Genomic DNA, 14,778 nt, shown 5'->3' with positions numbered 1-14,778 from the left:
CCTGTCATCCAAGTCAGGAAGGAGGAAAGACATCATCCCTGTCATCCAAGTCAGGAACGAATGCTACCGGGAGAATTCCACCCAGGTATGTATGAAAACACGTGGCAGGAGTGGGGCATGGTGGCGCACGCCTGTAGCCCCAGCTACTTGGGAGGCTGACATGGGAAGATGGATTGAGCCTGGGTTAGTTTGAGGCAGCAGTGAACCATGATCATGCCACTGCACTCCAGCCTAGGAAACAGAGCAAGACTCTGTCTCAAAAAAAAAAAAAAGGTAGATGAATGAAAGCTCTAAACTCAAAGGGGAAATTATAAAAGTATTAGACAAAATTACGGGGGAAGTATTTGTGTAACACTGGGATGGAGAGGGTTTTCTTAAGCAAAGGAGGAAGCCCAAAAGTTATAGATGTAAACAATACATAGTTAATAAAATAAAGAACTAAAATCTCCTGTGGCAAAAGCAACAGAAGACAAATAATAAATGCTATACATATGTAACAAACGGATACTATCCTGATATAGAAAGAGCTCCTTTAGATTAATAATTGAAAGAACAATAGGGAAAAAAAGCTTATAAATAGGCAATGCAGTGATGCTTATTAGTGGTCAGGGGAGTGCAGACTAAAACAACCAGAAGGTCTTAGGGATTTTTAGACTGTCAAACAAGGTCATCGGGTACTGACAAATGTATGGATGGGCAAAAGTATCTTTTCATACACAGCTGGTAGGACTGCAAATTACGATACAATTTTGTGAAAGGATTTTTGTCGGTACTTCTTAAGATGAAAAAATGCTGATTTGTTCCAGCAATCTGAGTTCTGGAAATGGATCTGCCATTAATTAAAGCACCAGTACATCAAGATGTTTGTACAAGGTTGGTTCTGGCAGCATTGTTTGTACTGCAATACCCAAAACAAACAAACACATCTACAAATGGGAAATGAACTGAACGTCAGTGAATAGGGGAATGGCTAAGTAAATTATGGTGCATTCCCAGAAGGCAAGAAATAGTAGCAGTTTAAGAAGGGGAAAATATATGAGATACTATTTCACATGCAAGAATGAAAACATCTGAAGATGCGAAGTGTTGATGATACAGGGAAACAGTGAATCTCAGAAACAGTTACTGGGGTGTCCACTGGCAGAATGCCTTTGGAAAACAATCAGCAATATCCAGAAAGCTTAAAAACACGTGGTCTGCAACCCTGCAACTCTACTTCTTGGAATATTCCCTACAGTAACTCTTCCATGAGAGCACAGAGAGATGTGTGAGAAAGCTCACTGTCGCTTGGTTTGCAACAGCTAGAAATTAAAGACAGCCCGCATGCCCATCAGCAGGAGAGCGGACGAGCACATGGGTTATTCAGATACTGATATGCCATGAAGAAGTTAACTGCATGAACCACATCTATCTGTCAACCAGATCCTCTTCAATACTTAGTGATGAGTGAAAAGTGCAGGTCACATAATGATTAGATTAAATTGTATCGATTAACAAACACCTACACTTTGCCATTTACTGCTGTGTGTGAGTGTGCATGTAACACCGACAGATGTGGTCACAGTGGGAGAGCACAAGCTGTGGGCTATGACCTGGGTCTGCTTCTCCTTCTCCCTGCGTGGCTGAGTTAGTAAGGAGGGCCTGCAAGAAGCGCCAGCTTTCTGACATAGTGGAGACTATTCTTAGTCATTGCTTTACTTCCAAACTCTGATCTAGAAGCCTGAGAAATCTTCTGAGAAAGAGGAACTCCAGGATTGTGCAGACAGTGCAAAGTTCAGTGTTTCCTGAACGGAAGCAAAGGAGGGTTTCTGAAAAGGACTGATGAGTGGAAGGAGGAAGAAAAAAATGATTAAATCTAAGAAAGGGGGAAACGATCTCACCAGAAGCCCCCTGCTGCAAGATTATGATAATGTTAAGTAGCTCCCAGATAATTGGGCTAGTTTGTGTTATCTTAGATGAGTAGATAGCAAAGTCTAATTAGATTCCCCACTAATTCATACTAAAGTGTTAGTGGCTTATAACAAATTAAATGAATTTTACGGGCATTTTATCTTAACCCAGATTCACAGGCCAGAAGTACTCTGAGAACTGGCTGCAGGGGCTTTGCCATAGGTGTCTGAAACAGGGAGGGAAGCCGAGGAAGAAGCATAGAAACAACAGCCCTTTGGGATGGAAGGCAGAGCTCAAGCACAACGTGTGCACTGCACCAGGTATAGAAGTCTGGAAACACATCATATGGTGCTTGAGCTGAGAGGCTTGTGCACAAATACTCTAAAACAAATCACACATTTATAAACCCTTAACATGACCCACAGCACAGCAGGTTACTCTCCCACACTTGACGCTAATGGCATGCAAGTTTTATTTTTGATTTTTCAATTGGGAAATAGAATATATAAAATATGTATGGATACGTATATATGCACACACACACTCACACATGCAGAAAAATGTACAAAACACCTGTACGAATACCATCCAGGTAAAAAATCAGAACATTGTCCGTACCCTCACCCCCACCTTTCCCAATCAACCCTCCTTCCATCCCCGGTAATGACCATCCTCGGCTTTATGATAATCATTTTCTTGTTATTGTTTAAGGTTCCGCTACGACACACCTCCCTAAACAATTTAATTCCAAAGTTACGAATTGGCGAGACACGCTCCTGGCTTCTTTCCTTCAACACTGCGTCAGTGAGGTTTGTCCATGTTAGCAGCAGTTTGTTGATTTTCCTTGCAGTGTAGAATTTTCCTTGACAATTTATTTGTCTGTTCTACTGTTTGTTGGATATTGAGTTGTTGCCATTTTTTGGCCATCATGAGTAATGCTGTTGTGAGTATCCAGGCGCACATGCACACAAATTTGGATCCCATTATAGGATTTCTGGGTCATAGATTATAATGTAGCTTCAGTTTTATGACATATTGCTAAATTGTTTTCCACGGAGGTCATATCAACTTGTCCTCCTGCCGGTGGTATGTGAGTGTTCCCAGCCCTCTGGATCTTCTTTAATACTCAGGTGTTGTCAGTTGTTGAAGTGTTGCCCATCTGGGGGCATGTGTGTGGTAGTAGCAGCAGTTCACTGTGATCTTCTGATTTCCCCGATTCCTAATGAAGCTGAACACCTTTTGTATACTTCCTGCTTATATTTTGTACAGTAAGTACTCAAACCTCTTGCCCATTTTCTAGTGAATGACACTCCCCTTCTTAAAGATTTGTAGGTCCTTCACATACTAGGAATAATTTTCGTCAATCACTCCATGACTTGCCTTCACTCTCTCCTGGTGTCTTTCAATGAACAGAGTGTCCTTATCTTGAGGGAGGCAAACTTACCAATCTTTTCCTTTGTGTTTAATATGTTCTGAGTCTTGTTTGAAAAATCCTTTTAGCTTGAGACCTGGAAGAATAATCACCTGTAGTCTAAATGTCTTACAGTTTTGCCTTTAACTTTTAAGTCTAATCAACCCCAAGCTGAGTCTCCTGAATGGCAAGAGGTGGAGTCTGATTTCTTCTCCTTCTCCTTCAGCCCTCCGTGCTGGCTGGCCCCTGTCCTCGAGATGCATGTCCAGTGGCCCAGTGCCACCCATCAGCCGAGCCCTCCGTAACAGACCCAGTACCCACATACGTGTGGCTGTTTCTTGTTTCTTTATTCTGTTTCAAGGAATGTTTTTGATGAAAAGGGGGATGAAGCTAAAGACAGTTTTGAGGTGGGGCAATTGTGTTCTTGGTGTGGGATTTCTCACCCCTTGACAGCAGTGGGTGGCTGGGCATAGGGGAAGAAGGAGCTACAGGGTTGAGAGATGCTGTTGCAACTTAGAAAAATTAAGAAAAATGAAGATATTGCTCAGTTATGGCAAGTGTTTGATGAAACAGGGACCCATAATGGCTCGTGAAAACTGGTTAAAGATTTTTTTTTTTTTTTTTTGAGATGGAGTCTCGCTCTGTCGCCCAGGCGGGAGTGCAGTGGTGCAATCTCGGTGCACTGCAAGCTCCGCCTCCCAGGTTCACGCCATTCTCCTGCCTCAGCCTCCCGAGTAGCTGGGACTACAGGCGCCTGCCACTACGCCCGGCTAATTTTTTGTATTTTTTAGTAGAGACGGGGTTTCACTGTGTTAGCCAGGATAGTCTTGATCTCCTGACCTGGTGATCCACCCACCTCAGCCTCCCAAATGGTTAAAGATTTTCAAGGAGAAATTTGTCAATGTATACTAATAACTTCTACTATTTGGTAATTTCATATCTGGGCATCTGTCCTAGGAAAATACTTAATAATGCATACAAATTTCACATACAAGGGTTTTCACATTGCTTATAAGAATACAAAAATTAGAAACCTCCTAAATGTCCAGGGAAGCTGGGTGTTTAAGTGAATGATGAGGCATCCATCCAATGGAATAGTACATAGAAACTAGAATAATGTTTATGATGAGATTTTGAAAATATGGGAAAATGATTTTTGCTACACTGCTAAAGGGCAGCAAGGAGGATGCAAAGTGGTATATATAGCACAATCCCAAATTTTAAAAAGTGAATAAGACAAAGTGAAAACAATTAAACATGAATTTTTATGAAAAAGTTCATAAAATTCATAATTCATACAGAAAATAGGTATTTTTCTGGCTCTATATTATTTTCCTTCTTTTACTTTTTTGAGTTAAAAAAACCCAGATATACTACATATTCCTTGTAAGAAGTTCAACTATTGAGGGATATGTAGAAAAGTATCACAATATTGGCTCCCAAAGGCCCCTCCACAGCCCAGGTAACTTCACTGTCCATGTAGAACGATTCCTTCCACTTTCTTCCCTTGGAAGGAGGCACAGACTCAAATGTTTCCAGGGGCCAAAGCAGGAAATGAAATGAAAGAAAACTTTGATATAGACAACAGACAGGTCTGGACTGGGGAAGCCTGAAGAATATCTCTGTTTACTCATAAGTCAATAATGATCCATCAAACACTTGTAGAGGCTGGATACAGCCCATCAGCCACCCATTTCCAGAGGAGCACTCTGTAATGCGTTATTATCTTCCAAAAAGCTTTATTGAGATACATTTACATACCATTAAATTCACCCCTCAAAAATATGCTATCAAAAGATTTTAATATATTTGCAGAGTTGTATGTGTAACCATCATTATAACCCAATTCTGAAATAATCTCATCCCCAGAGGACACCTCGAACCCATTAACACTCACTCCTTGTTCCCCCTCCCCAACTCCTAGTGCTAGGCAACTACTCACCTACTAATCTGACTCTGTGGGTTTGCCTATTCTGGACATTTCATACAGATAGAATCATACAATATGGGGTCTTCCGTAAGTGAGTTTTCCATTTAGCATATTTTTGAAGTTCATTCAGTGTTTGGCATCTATCTGTAGTTCATTTCTTTTCTTTTCTTTTCTTTTTTTGAAATGGAGTCTTGCTCTGTCGCCCAGGCTGGAGTGCAGTGGCGGGATCTAGGCTCACTGCAACCTCCGCCTCCTGGGTTCAAGTGATTCTCCTGCCTTAGCCTCCCAAGCAGCTGGGATTACGGGCGTGCACCAACATGCCCAGCTAATTTTTGTATTTTTGTAGACATGGGGTTTCACCATGTTGGCCAGGTTGGTCTCAAACTCCTGACCTCAAGCGATCTGCCCGTCTCAACCTCCCAAAGTGCTAGGATTACAGGCGTGAGCCTCCGCGCCTGGCATTCATTCCTTTTTGATGCCAAAAAATATCCCATTGTATGGATAAACTATATTTTGTTTATTCATTCCTCAGTTAATGGAATTTAGGTTGTTTCTACTTTTTGACTATTGTGAACAATGGTGCTATAAATATGTGTGTACAAGTTTTGTATAGACATGTGGTTTCAATATTCTTGGGTAGAGGCCTAGGAGTAGAATTGCTGGGTCATATTGTAGCTGGGTTTCAGATTTTGAGGAACCACTAAACTGTTTTCTGAAGTGGCTGCATCATCTTACATTCCGGTAGCAGCATCAGGGTTCCAGTTTCTCCACATCCTTGGCAGCACTTGTTACTATCTGTCTTTTTTATTCTAACCATTTTAGTGGGTGTGAAATTGTATCTTGTGGTTTTGATTTGAAATTTCCTGATGATTAATAATGTTGAGCATATTTTCACGTGCTTATTGGAGATTCACAAATTTTCTCTGGAGAACTATTTAATTAAATCCTTTGCTAATTTTTAAACAGGGTTTTTTGTACAGAATATTTTAAAATTGAGTTGTCAGAGTTCTTTATATATTCTGGATACAAGTCCCTTATCAGACATATGATTTAGATATTTTCTCCATTCTGTGGATTGTCTTTTCACTTTACTGATGATGTCCTTTGAAGCATAGATCTTTTACATTTTAATGACATCTAACTTGTCTACTTTCTTTTGCTGCCTGTGTTCTTGGTGCCATATCTAAGAGACTTTGCCGAACCCAAGATTATGAAGACTTACTTGTATGTTTTCTTCCAAGAGTGTTATGTTGTTGGCCCTTACTTTTAGATCTATCATCCATTTTGAATTAATTTTTAAATTTATCTAGCAGCGTTATTGAAATATAATGCACATACTGTAAAATTTATCCATTTAAAGTGTTCAATTCAAGGATGTTTAGTATTAATTTTTACACAATGGACAACCATCAGTTTTAGAATATTTTCATCCCCGGCAAAAGGAACACTGTATCCTTTAGCTGTCACTCCCATGACCACTTCCTCATTCCCTGCCCCTAGGCAACCAGTAATCTACTTTATATCTGTACAGATTTTTCTTTTCCAGAAATTTCATATAAAAGGAATCATACAATATATGATCTTTTGTGACTGGTTTCTTTCACTTAGCATAATGTTTTTGAGATTCATCCATGTTGTAACAAGTGTCAGTATTTCATTCTTCTTTCATGGTCAAATTATATAGATATACTATATTTTATCCATTCATCCATTAATGGACTTTTGGGTTGTGTACACTTTTTGATAGTTACAGGTAATGCTGCTATAATCATGCATGTACAAGTTTTTGTGTGGGCATGTGTTTCCATTTCTGTTGGGAATATGCTTAAGAGTGGAAATGCTGTCATATTGTAACTCTCTGTTGAACAGTCAGGAGCTAGCAGACTGTTTCCCAAGCAGCTGTGCCATTTTACATTCCCACCAGCAGTGTATGAGGGTTCTGATTTCTCCACATCCTTGTCAACACTTGTTCTTGTCGGATTTTTTTATTCTAGCCATCCTAGTGAGTATCAAGTGGTATCTCATTGTGGTGTTGATTTGCATTTCCTAGATGACTGATGGGTCCTTGGAGAAATATCTATTCAGATCCTCACTCATTTTTTTCATTTTTTAATTGGACTATTTGTCTTTATTGAGTTGTAAGAGTTCTTTATAAATTATGGATGGAAGGCCCTTATCAGATATACAATTTGTAAATATTTCTTCCATTCTGTGGTTCATCTTTTCACTTTCTTGATGGTGTCCTTTGAAACATAAAGGTTTGTAAATTTGATGACCTCACTTTATCACTTTATTTTTCTTTTGTTGCTGATGCTTTTGGTGTCATATCAAGAGTCCTTTGTCAAATCCAAAGTCATGAAGGTTTACTCCTGTGTTTTCTTAAAAGAGTTTTATAGTTTTAGCTCTTACATTTAGGTAGGTATTTGACTCATTTTGTGTTAATTTATGTATATGGTGTGAGCTAAGGATCCAACTTCATTCTTTTGCATGTGGCTATCCAGTTTTGCTAGGACCATTTGTTGAAAAGACTATTCTTTCTCTGTTAAACTGTCTTGCTGCTTCTGTCAAAAATTAATTGGCCACAAGTGTAAGGGCTTATTTCTGGACTCTCAAGTCTATTTCATTGATCCATATATCTATCCGTATGCCGATATCACATTGTCTTGAATACTATAGCTGTGTAGTAATTTCGATATTGAGAAGTGCAAGTCCTCCATCTTTGTTTTCTTTTTATCAAGATTGTTTTGGCTATTCTGGGTCCCTTCCATTTCCATATGAATTTGCAGAATTGACAGCTTGTCAATTTCTGCAAAGAAATCAGCTAGAATTTTGATAAGGGTTGTGTTGAACGTGTACATTAATTTGTGGGGTATTGCCATTTTAACAAAATTAAGTCCTCTGATTCATGAACATGAAATATCTTTCAACCTATTTAGATCTTCTTTAATAATGTTAAACAATGTTTTGTAGTTTCATTGTACAAGTCTCAGACTACTTTGTTAAATTTATTCATAAATGTTTACTGTTTTTGATGCTATTGTAAATTGAACTTTTTCTTTTATTTCACATAGTTGGTTGTTAATGTATAGAAAAACAATTGATTATCTTTTATCTTGCAATCTTGGTGGTTTATTAGTTCTAATAATTTCTTTTGGTGAATGCCTTCAGATTTTCTATATATAAGATCATGTTATTTGTAAATTGTGGTAGTTTTACTTACTGTACTCCAGTGTGGGTGCCTTTACTTATCTTTTTATTCCCTAACTGAGCTGGCTAGACCCTCCAGTACAATGTTGAATAGAAGTAGCAAAAGTGAACATCTTTATCCTGTTTCTGGATTCAGCCTTTCATCATTAAGTATAATGTTAACTGTGAATTTTCTTTTTTTGTGTATGTGGGGGGACGGAGTCTTGCTTGTCACCATGCTGGAGTGCAGTGGCATGATCTCAGCTCACTGCAACCTCCGCCTTCTGGGTTCAAGTGATTCTCCTGCCTCAGCCTCCTGAGTAGCTGGGACTACAGGCGCATGCCACCACACACAGCTGCTTTTTGTATTTTAGTATAGACGGGTTTTCACCATGTTGGCCAGGATGGTCTCAATCTCTTGACATCGTGATCCACCCGCCTTGGCCTCCCAAAGTGCTGGGATTAGAGGTGTGAACCACCACGCCCAGCCTAATTGTGAATTTTCAAACCTTTATCAGGTTGAGGACATTTTCTTCAATTCCTATTTTTTGAGTGTTTTATCACGAATGGGTGTTGGATTTTGTCAAATGCCTTTTTTGTATGTCTATTGAAATGATTATGTACTTTGTTTTGTTTTGTTCTTTACTCTATTGATATGGTGAATTCAATTAATTGATTTTTGGATGTTTAACCAACTTTGCATTCCTGGGCTAAATCCCACATGTTCATATTGTTTAATGCCTTTTATATACTTCTGGGTTAGGTTTGCTAGTATTTCGTTGAAAATGTTTATATCTATATTGCTAAGGGATATTGGTTTATAGTTTTCTTGTGATGCCTTTAGTTTTGGTATAATATGGGTATGAGAAATGAATTGGGAAGTGTTCCTTCTATTTCTTAAAAGAGTTTATGCAAGATCAGTATTAATTCTTTAAATGTTTGATAGAATTAGCCAGTGAAGCTATCTGGGTCTGGGCTTCTATTTGTGGGAAATTTTAGAATTACTAATTCAATCTCTTTGGTTGTGATCGGTTTATTCAGATTAACTATTTCTTCATGAGTCAGTTTTGGCAGTTTGCGTCTTTCTAGGAATTTGCGCATTTCATTTAACTAGTTTGTTGGCATGCAATTGTTCATAGTATTCTTTTTTATTAATTTTAATTTCTGTATTGATTTTCCCTCATTTTATGAGTCTCATTTTTCCTTTTTTATTCATTTTAATTTCTGTATTGATTTTTCTCTTATTGCTCATTTTAATGGTTTGAATCCTCTGGTCAGTTGGCTGAAGAGTTGTCAATTTTGTTGCTGATCATGTATCACTTTTATAATTGAATTGTTATAAGAAGACATAAGAAGTAAGAGGCAACCCCTACAATGGAGAACATTAAGGTACACTCAAGCTTTTCTGCCCATTCTTCCACATGCCAATATGGTTGATCCAAAGTTATTTTCATTACCCTCCTCTCCATCTCTTGTCTGGAGTTGTAGGTAAGGTGAAGTTTGGGGATTGTGCACCCACACTGGGAGCTGGTGCCTTGGTGACTTTCCAGCAGTGACAGGCCATACACTGTGGAAAGGGTTCATTTCATACCATGCTCTTGAGATAGAAGAAACCACAGCCCCGTGGCCACTTGATCTGATGTCATAACTCACCGATATTGTTTTTGCCGTGTTTCCAGTTCTTTACGTCGGTGTTGCTTGAGAATGTGAATTTGGTCATCTCGGGCCAACTTTGCTGTAAAGAAAGAACAACATGAGAGGAGCCTGAGGAAGAACAATAACAATGCCCAATGCCAAGTGTGCAGGCTTCCCTCAGATGCCCTGCCCATGCCGAGTGCTTTATGTGCATGACTTCATTTGAGCCTCAGAGCACTTCCCCAATTAATGATGAAGAAACTGAGGCTTAGGGAAGTTGTGTAGCTTTGCTCTTGAACTTTACCCAAGGTCACACACCTAATTAGTGAATTTTCTTTTTTTTTTTTAATTCTACTTTAAGTTCTAGGATACATGTGCACAACGTGCAGGTTTGTTACATATGTATACATGCGCCATGTTGGTGTGCTGCACCCATTAACTCGTCATTTACATTAGGTATATCTCCTAATGCTATCCCTCCCCCTTACCCCCACCCCATGACAGACCTCGGTGTGTGATGTTCCCCTTCCTGTGTCCAAGTGTTCTCATTGTTCAATTCCCACCTATGAGTGAGAACATGTAGTGTTTGTTTTTTTGTCCTTGCGATAGTTTGCTGAGAAGGGTGATTTCCAGCTTCATCCATGTCCCTACAAAGGACATGAATTCATCCTTTTTTATGGCTGCATAGTATTCCATGGTGTATATGTGCCACATTTTCTTAATTCAGTCTATCAGTGATGGACATTTGGGTTGGTTCCAAGTCTTTGCTATTGTGAATAGTGCCGCAATAAACATACATGTGCATGTGTCTTTATAGCAGCATGATTTATAATCCTTTGGGTATATACCCAGTAATGGGATGGCTGGGTCAAATGGTATTTCTAGTTCTAGATCCCTGAGGAATTGCCACAGTGTCTTCCACAAAGGTTGAACTAGTTTACAGTCCCACCAACAGTGTAAAAGCGTTCCTATTTCTCCACATCCTCTCCAGCACCTGTTGTTTCCTGACTTTTTAATGATTGCCATTCTAACTGGTGTGAGATGGTATATCATTATGGTTTTGATTTGCATTTCTCTGATGGCCAGTGATGATGAGCATTTTTTCATGTGTCTGTTGGCTGCATAAATGTCTTCTTTTGAGAAGTGTCTGTTCATATCCTTCGCCCACTTTCTGATGGGGTTGTTTGTTTTTTTCTTGTAAATTTGTTTGAGTTCATTGTAGATTCTGGATATTAGCCGTTTGTCAGATGAGTAGATTGCAAAATTTTTTTCCCATTCTGTAGGTTGCCTGTTCACGCTGATGGTAGTTTCTTTTGCTGTGCAGAAGCTCTTTAGTTTAATTAGATCCCATTTGTCCATTTTGGCTTTTGTTGCCATTGCTTTTGGTGTTTTAGACATGAAGTCCTTGCCCATGCCTATGTCCTGAATGGTATTGCCTAGGTTTTCCTCTAGGGTTTTGATGGTTTTAGGTCTAACATTTAAGTCTTTAATCCACCTTGAATTAATTTTTGTATAAGGTGTAAGGAACGGATCCAGCTTCAGCTGTCTACATATGGCTAGCCAGTTTTCCCAGTACCATTTATTAAATAGGGAATCATTTCCCCATTTCTTGTTTTTGTCAGGTTTGTCAAAGATCAGATGGTTGTAGATGTGTGGTGTTATTTCTGAGGGCTCTGTTCTGTTCCATTGGTCTATATCTCTGTTTTGGTACCAGTACCATGCTGTTTTGGTTACTGTAGCCTTGTAGTATAGTTTGAAGTCAGGTAGCATGATGCCTCCAGCTCTGTTCTTTTGGCTTAGGATTGTCTTGGCAATGTGGGCTCTTTTTTGGTTCCATATGAACTTTAACGTAGATTTTTCCAATTCTGAGAAGAAAGTCATTCGTAGTTTGATGGGGATGACATTGAATCTATAAATTACCTTGGGAGTATGGCCATTTTCATGATATTCATTCTTCCTATCCATGAGCATGGAATGTTCTTCCATTTGTTTGTGTCTTCCTTTATTTCGTTGAGCAGTGGTTTGTAGTTTCCCTTGAAGAGGTCCTTCACATCCCTTGTAAGTTGGATTCTTAGGTATTTTATTCTCTTTGTAGCAATTGTGAATGGGAGTTCACTCATGATTTGGCTCTCTGTCTGTTATTGGTGTATAAGAATGCTTGTGATTCTTGCACATTGATTTTGTATCCTGAGACTTTGCTGAAGTTGCCTATCAGCTTTAAGGAGATTTTGGGCTGAGACAATGGGGTTTTCTAAATATACAATCATGTCATCTGGAAACAGGGACAATTTGACTCCCTCTTTTCCTAATTAAATACCCTTTATTTCTTTCTCCTGCCTGATTGCCCTGGCCAGAACTTCCAACACTATGTTGAATAGGAGTGGTGAGAGAGGGCATCCCTGTCTTGTGCCAGTTTTCAAAGGGAATGCTTCCAGTTTTTGCCCATTCAGTATGACATTGGCTGTGGGTTTGTCATAAATAGCTCTTATTATTTTGAGATATGTCCCATCAATACCAAATTTATTGAGAGTTTTTAGCATGAATGGTTGTTGAATTTTGTCAAAGGCCTTTTCTGCATCTATTGAGATAATCATGTGGTTTTTGTCTTTGGTTCTGTTTATATGCTGGATTACATTTATTGATTTGTGTATGTTGAACCAGCTTTGCATCCCAGGGATGATGCCCACTTGATCCTGGTGGATAAGCTTTTTGATGTGCTGCTGGATTCGGTTTGCCAGTATTTTATTGAGGATTTTTGCATCGATTTTCATCAGGGATATTGGTCTAAAATTGTTTTTTTTGTTGTGTATCTGCCAGGCTTTGGTATCAGGATGCTGCTGGCCTCATAAAATGAGTTAGGGAGGATTCCCTCTTTTTCTATTGATTGGAATAGTTTCAGAAGGAATGGTACCAGCTCCTCCTTGTACCTCTGGCAGAATTCGGCTGTGAATCCATCTGGTCCTGAACTTTTCTGGGTTGGTAGGCTGTTAATTATTGCCTCAATTTCAGAGCCTGTTATTGGTCTATTCAGGGATTCAACTTCTTCCTGGTTTAGTCATGGGAGGGTGTATGTGTCGAGGAATTTATCCATTTTTTCTAGATTTTCTAGTTAATTTGCATAGAGTTGTTTATAGTATTCTCTGATGGTAGTTTGTATTTCTGTGGAATCGGTGGTGATGTCCCCATTATCACTTTTTATTGCGTCTAATCGATTCTTCTCTTTTCTTCTTTATTAGTCTTGCTAGCGGTCTATCAATTTTGTTGATCTTTTCAAAAAATCAGCTCCTGGATTCATTGATTTTTTGAAGGGTTTTTTGTGTCTCTACCTCCTTCAGTTCTGCTCTGATCTTAATTATTGCTTGCCTTCTGCTAGCTTTTGAATGTGTTTGCTCTTGCTTCTCTAGTTCTTTTAACTGTGATGTTAGGGTGTCAATTTTAGATCTTCCCTGCTTTCTCTTGTGGGCATGTAGTGCTATAAATTTCCCTCTACACACTGCTTTAAATGTGTCCCAGAGATTCTGGTATGTTGTGTCTTTCTTCTCATTGGTTTCAAAGAACATCTTTATTTCTGCCTTCATTTCGTTATGTACCCAGTAGTCATTCAGGAGCAGGTTGTTCAGTGTCCATGTAGTTGAGCGGTTTTGAGTGAGTTTCTTAATCTTGAGTTCTAGTTTGATTGCACTGTGGTCTGAGAGACAGTTTGTTATGGTTTCTGTTCTTTTACATTTGCTAAGGAGTGCTTTACTTCCAACTATGTGGTCAATTTTGGAATAGGTGTGATGCAGTGCTGAGAAGAATGTACATTCTGTTGATTTGGGGTGGAGAGTTCTGTAGATGTCTATTAGTTCCGCTTGCTGGAGAGCTGAGTTCAATTCCTGGATATCATTGTTAACTTTCTGTCTCATTGATCTGTCTAATGTTGACAGTGGGGTGTTAAAGTCTCCCATTATTATTGTGTGGGAGTCTAGGTCTCTTTGTAGGTCTCTATGGACTTGCTTTATGAATCTGGGTGCTCCTGTATTGGGTGCATATATGTTTCGGATAGTTAGCTCTTCTTGTTGAATTGATCCCTTTACCATTATGTAATGGCCTTCTTTGTCTCTTTTGATCTTTGTTGGTTTAAAGTCTGTTTTATCAGAGACTAGGATTGCAACCCCTGCCTTTGTTTTCCATTTGCTTGGTAGATCTTCCTCCATACCTTTATTTTGAGCCTATGTGTGTCTCCGCACATGAGATGGGTTTCCTGAATACAGCACACTGATGGGTCTTGACTCTTTATCCAATTTGCCTGTCTGTGTCTTTTAATTGGAGCATTTAGCCCATTTACATTTATGGTTAATATTGTTATGTGTGAATTTGATCTTGTCTTTATGATGTTAGATGGTTATTTTGCTCATTAGTTGATGCAGTTTCTTCCTAGTCTCGATGGTCTTTACAATGTGGCATGTTTTCGCAGTGGCTGGTACCAGTTGTTCATTTCCATGTTTAGTGCTTCCTTCAGGAGTTCTTTTAGGGCAGGCCTGGTGGTGACAAAATCTCTCAGCATTTGCTTGTCTGTAAAGGATTTTATTTCTCCTTCACTTATGAAGCTTAGTTTGGCTGGATATGAAATTCTGGGCTGAAAATTCTTTTCTTTAAGAATGTTGAATATTGGCCCCCAGTCTCTTCTGGCTTGTAGAGTTTCTGCCAAGAGATCAGCTGTTAGTCTGATGGGCTTCCCTTTGTG

The 14,778-nt window shown here is 39.1% G+C and overlaps 1 protein-coding gene across 1 annotated transcript in view; it reads right to left on the bottom strand.

Annotated features, from left to right (window-relative positions):
* ALOX5 (arachidonate 5-lipoxygenase) overlaps positions 1 to 14,778 on the bottom strand; it is a 70,191-nt gene that overhangs the window by 40,122 nt on the left and 15,291 nt on the right. Inside the window, exon 3 of the mRNA XM_003816753.4 lies at positions 10,071 to 10,152. Coding sequence (XP_003816801.3) covers positions 10,071 to 10,152 — 82 coding nt within the window. The remainder of the gene's footprint in view (positions 1 to 10,070; positions 10,153 to 14,778) is intronic.

The sequence above is a fragment of the Pan paniscus genome, chromosome 8 (assembly GCF_029289425.2).
Source record: "Pan paniscus chromosome 8, NHGRI_mPanPan1-v2.0_pri, whole genome shotgun sequence".
NCBI classification, from domain to species: domain Eukaryota; kingdom Metazoa; phylum Chordata; class Mammalia; order Primates; family Hominidae; genus Pan; species Pan paniscus.
Note: the sequence above shows the minus strand (reverse complement) of the source record. Positions and strands in the feature narration are given on the sequence as shown.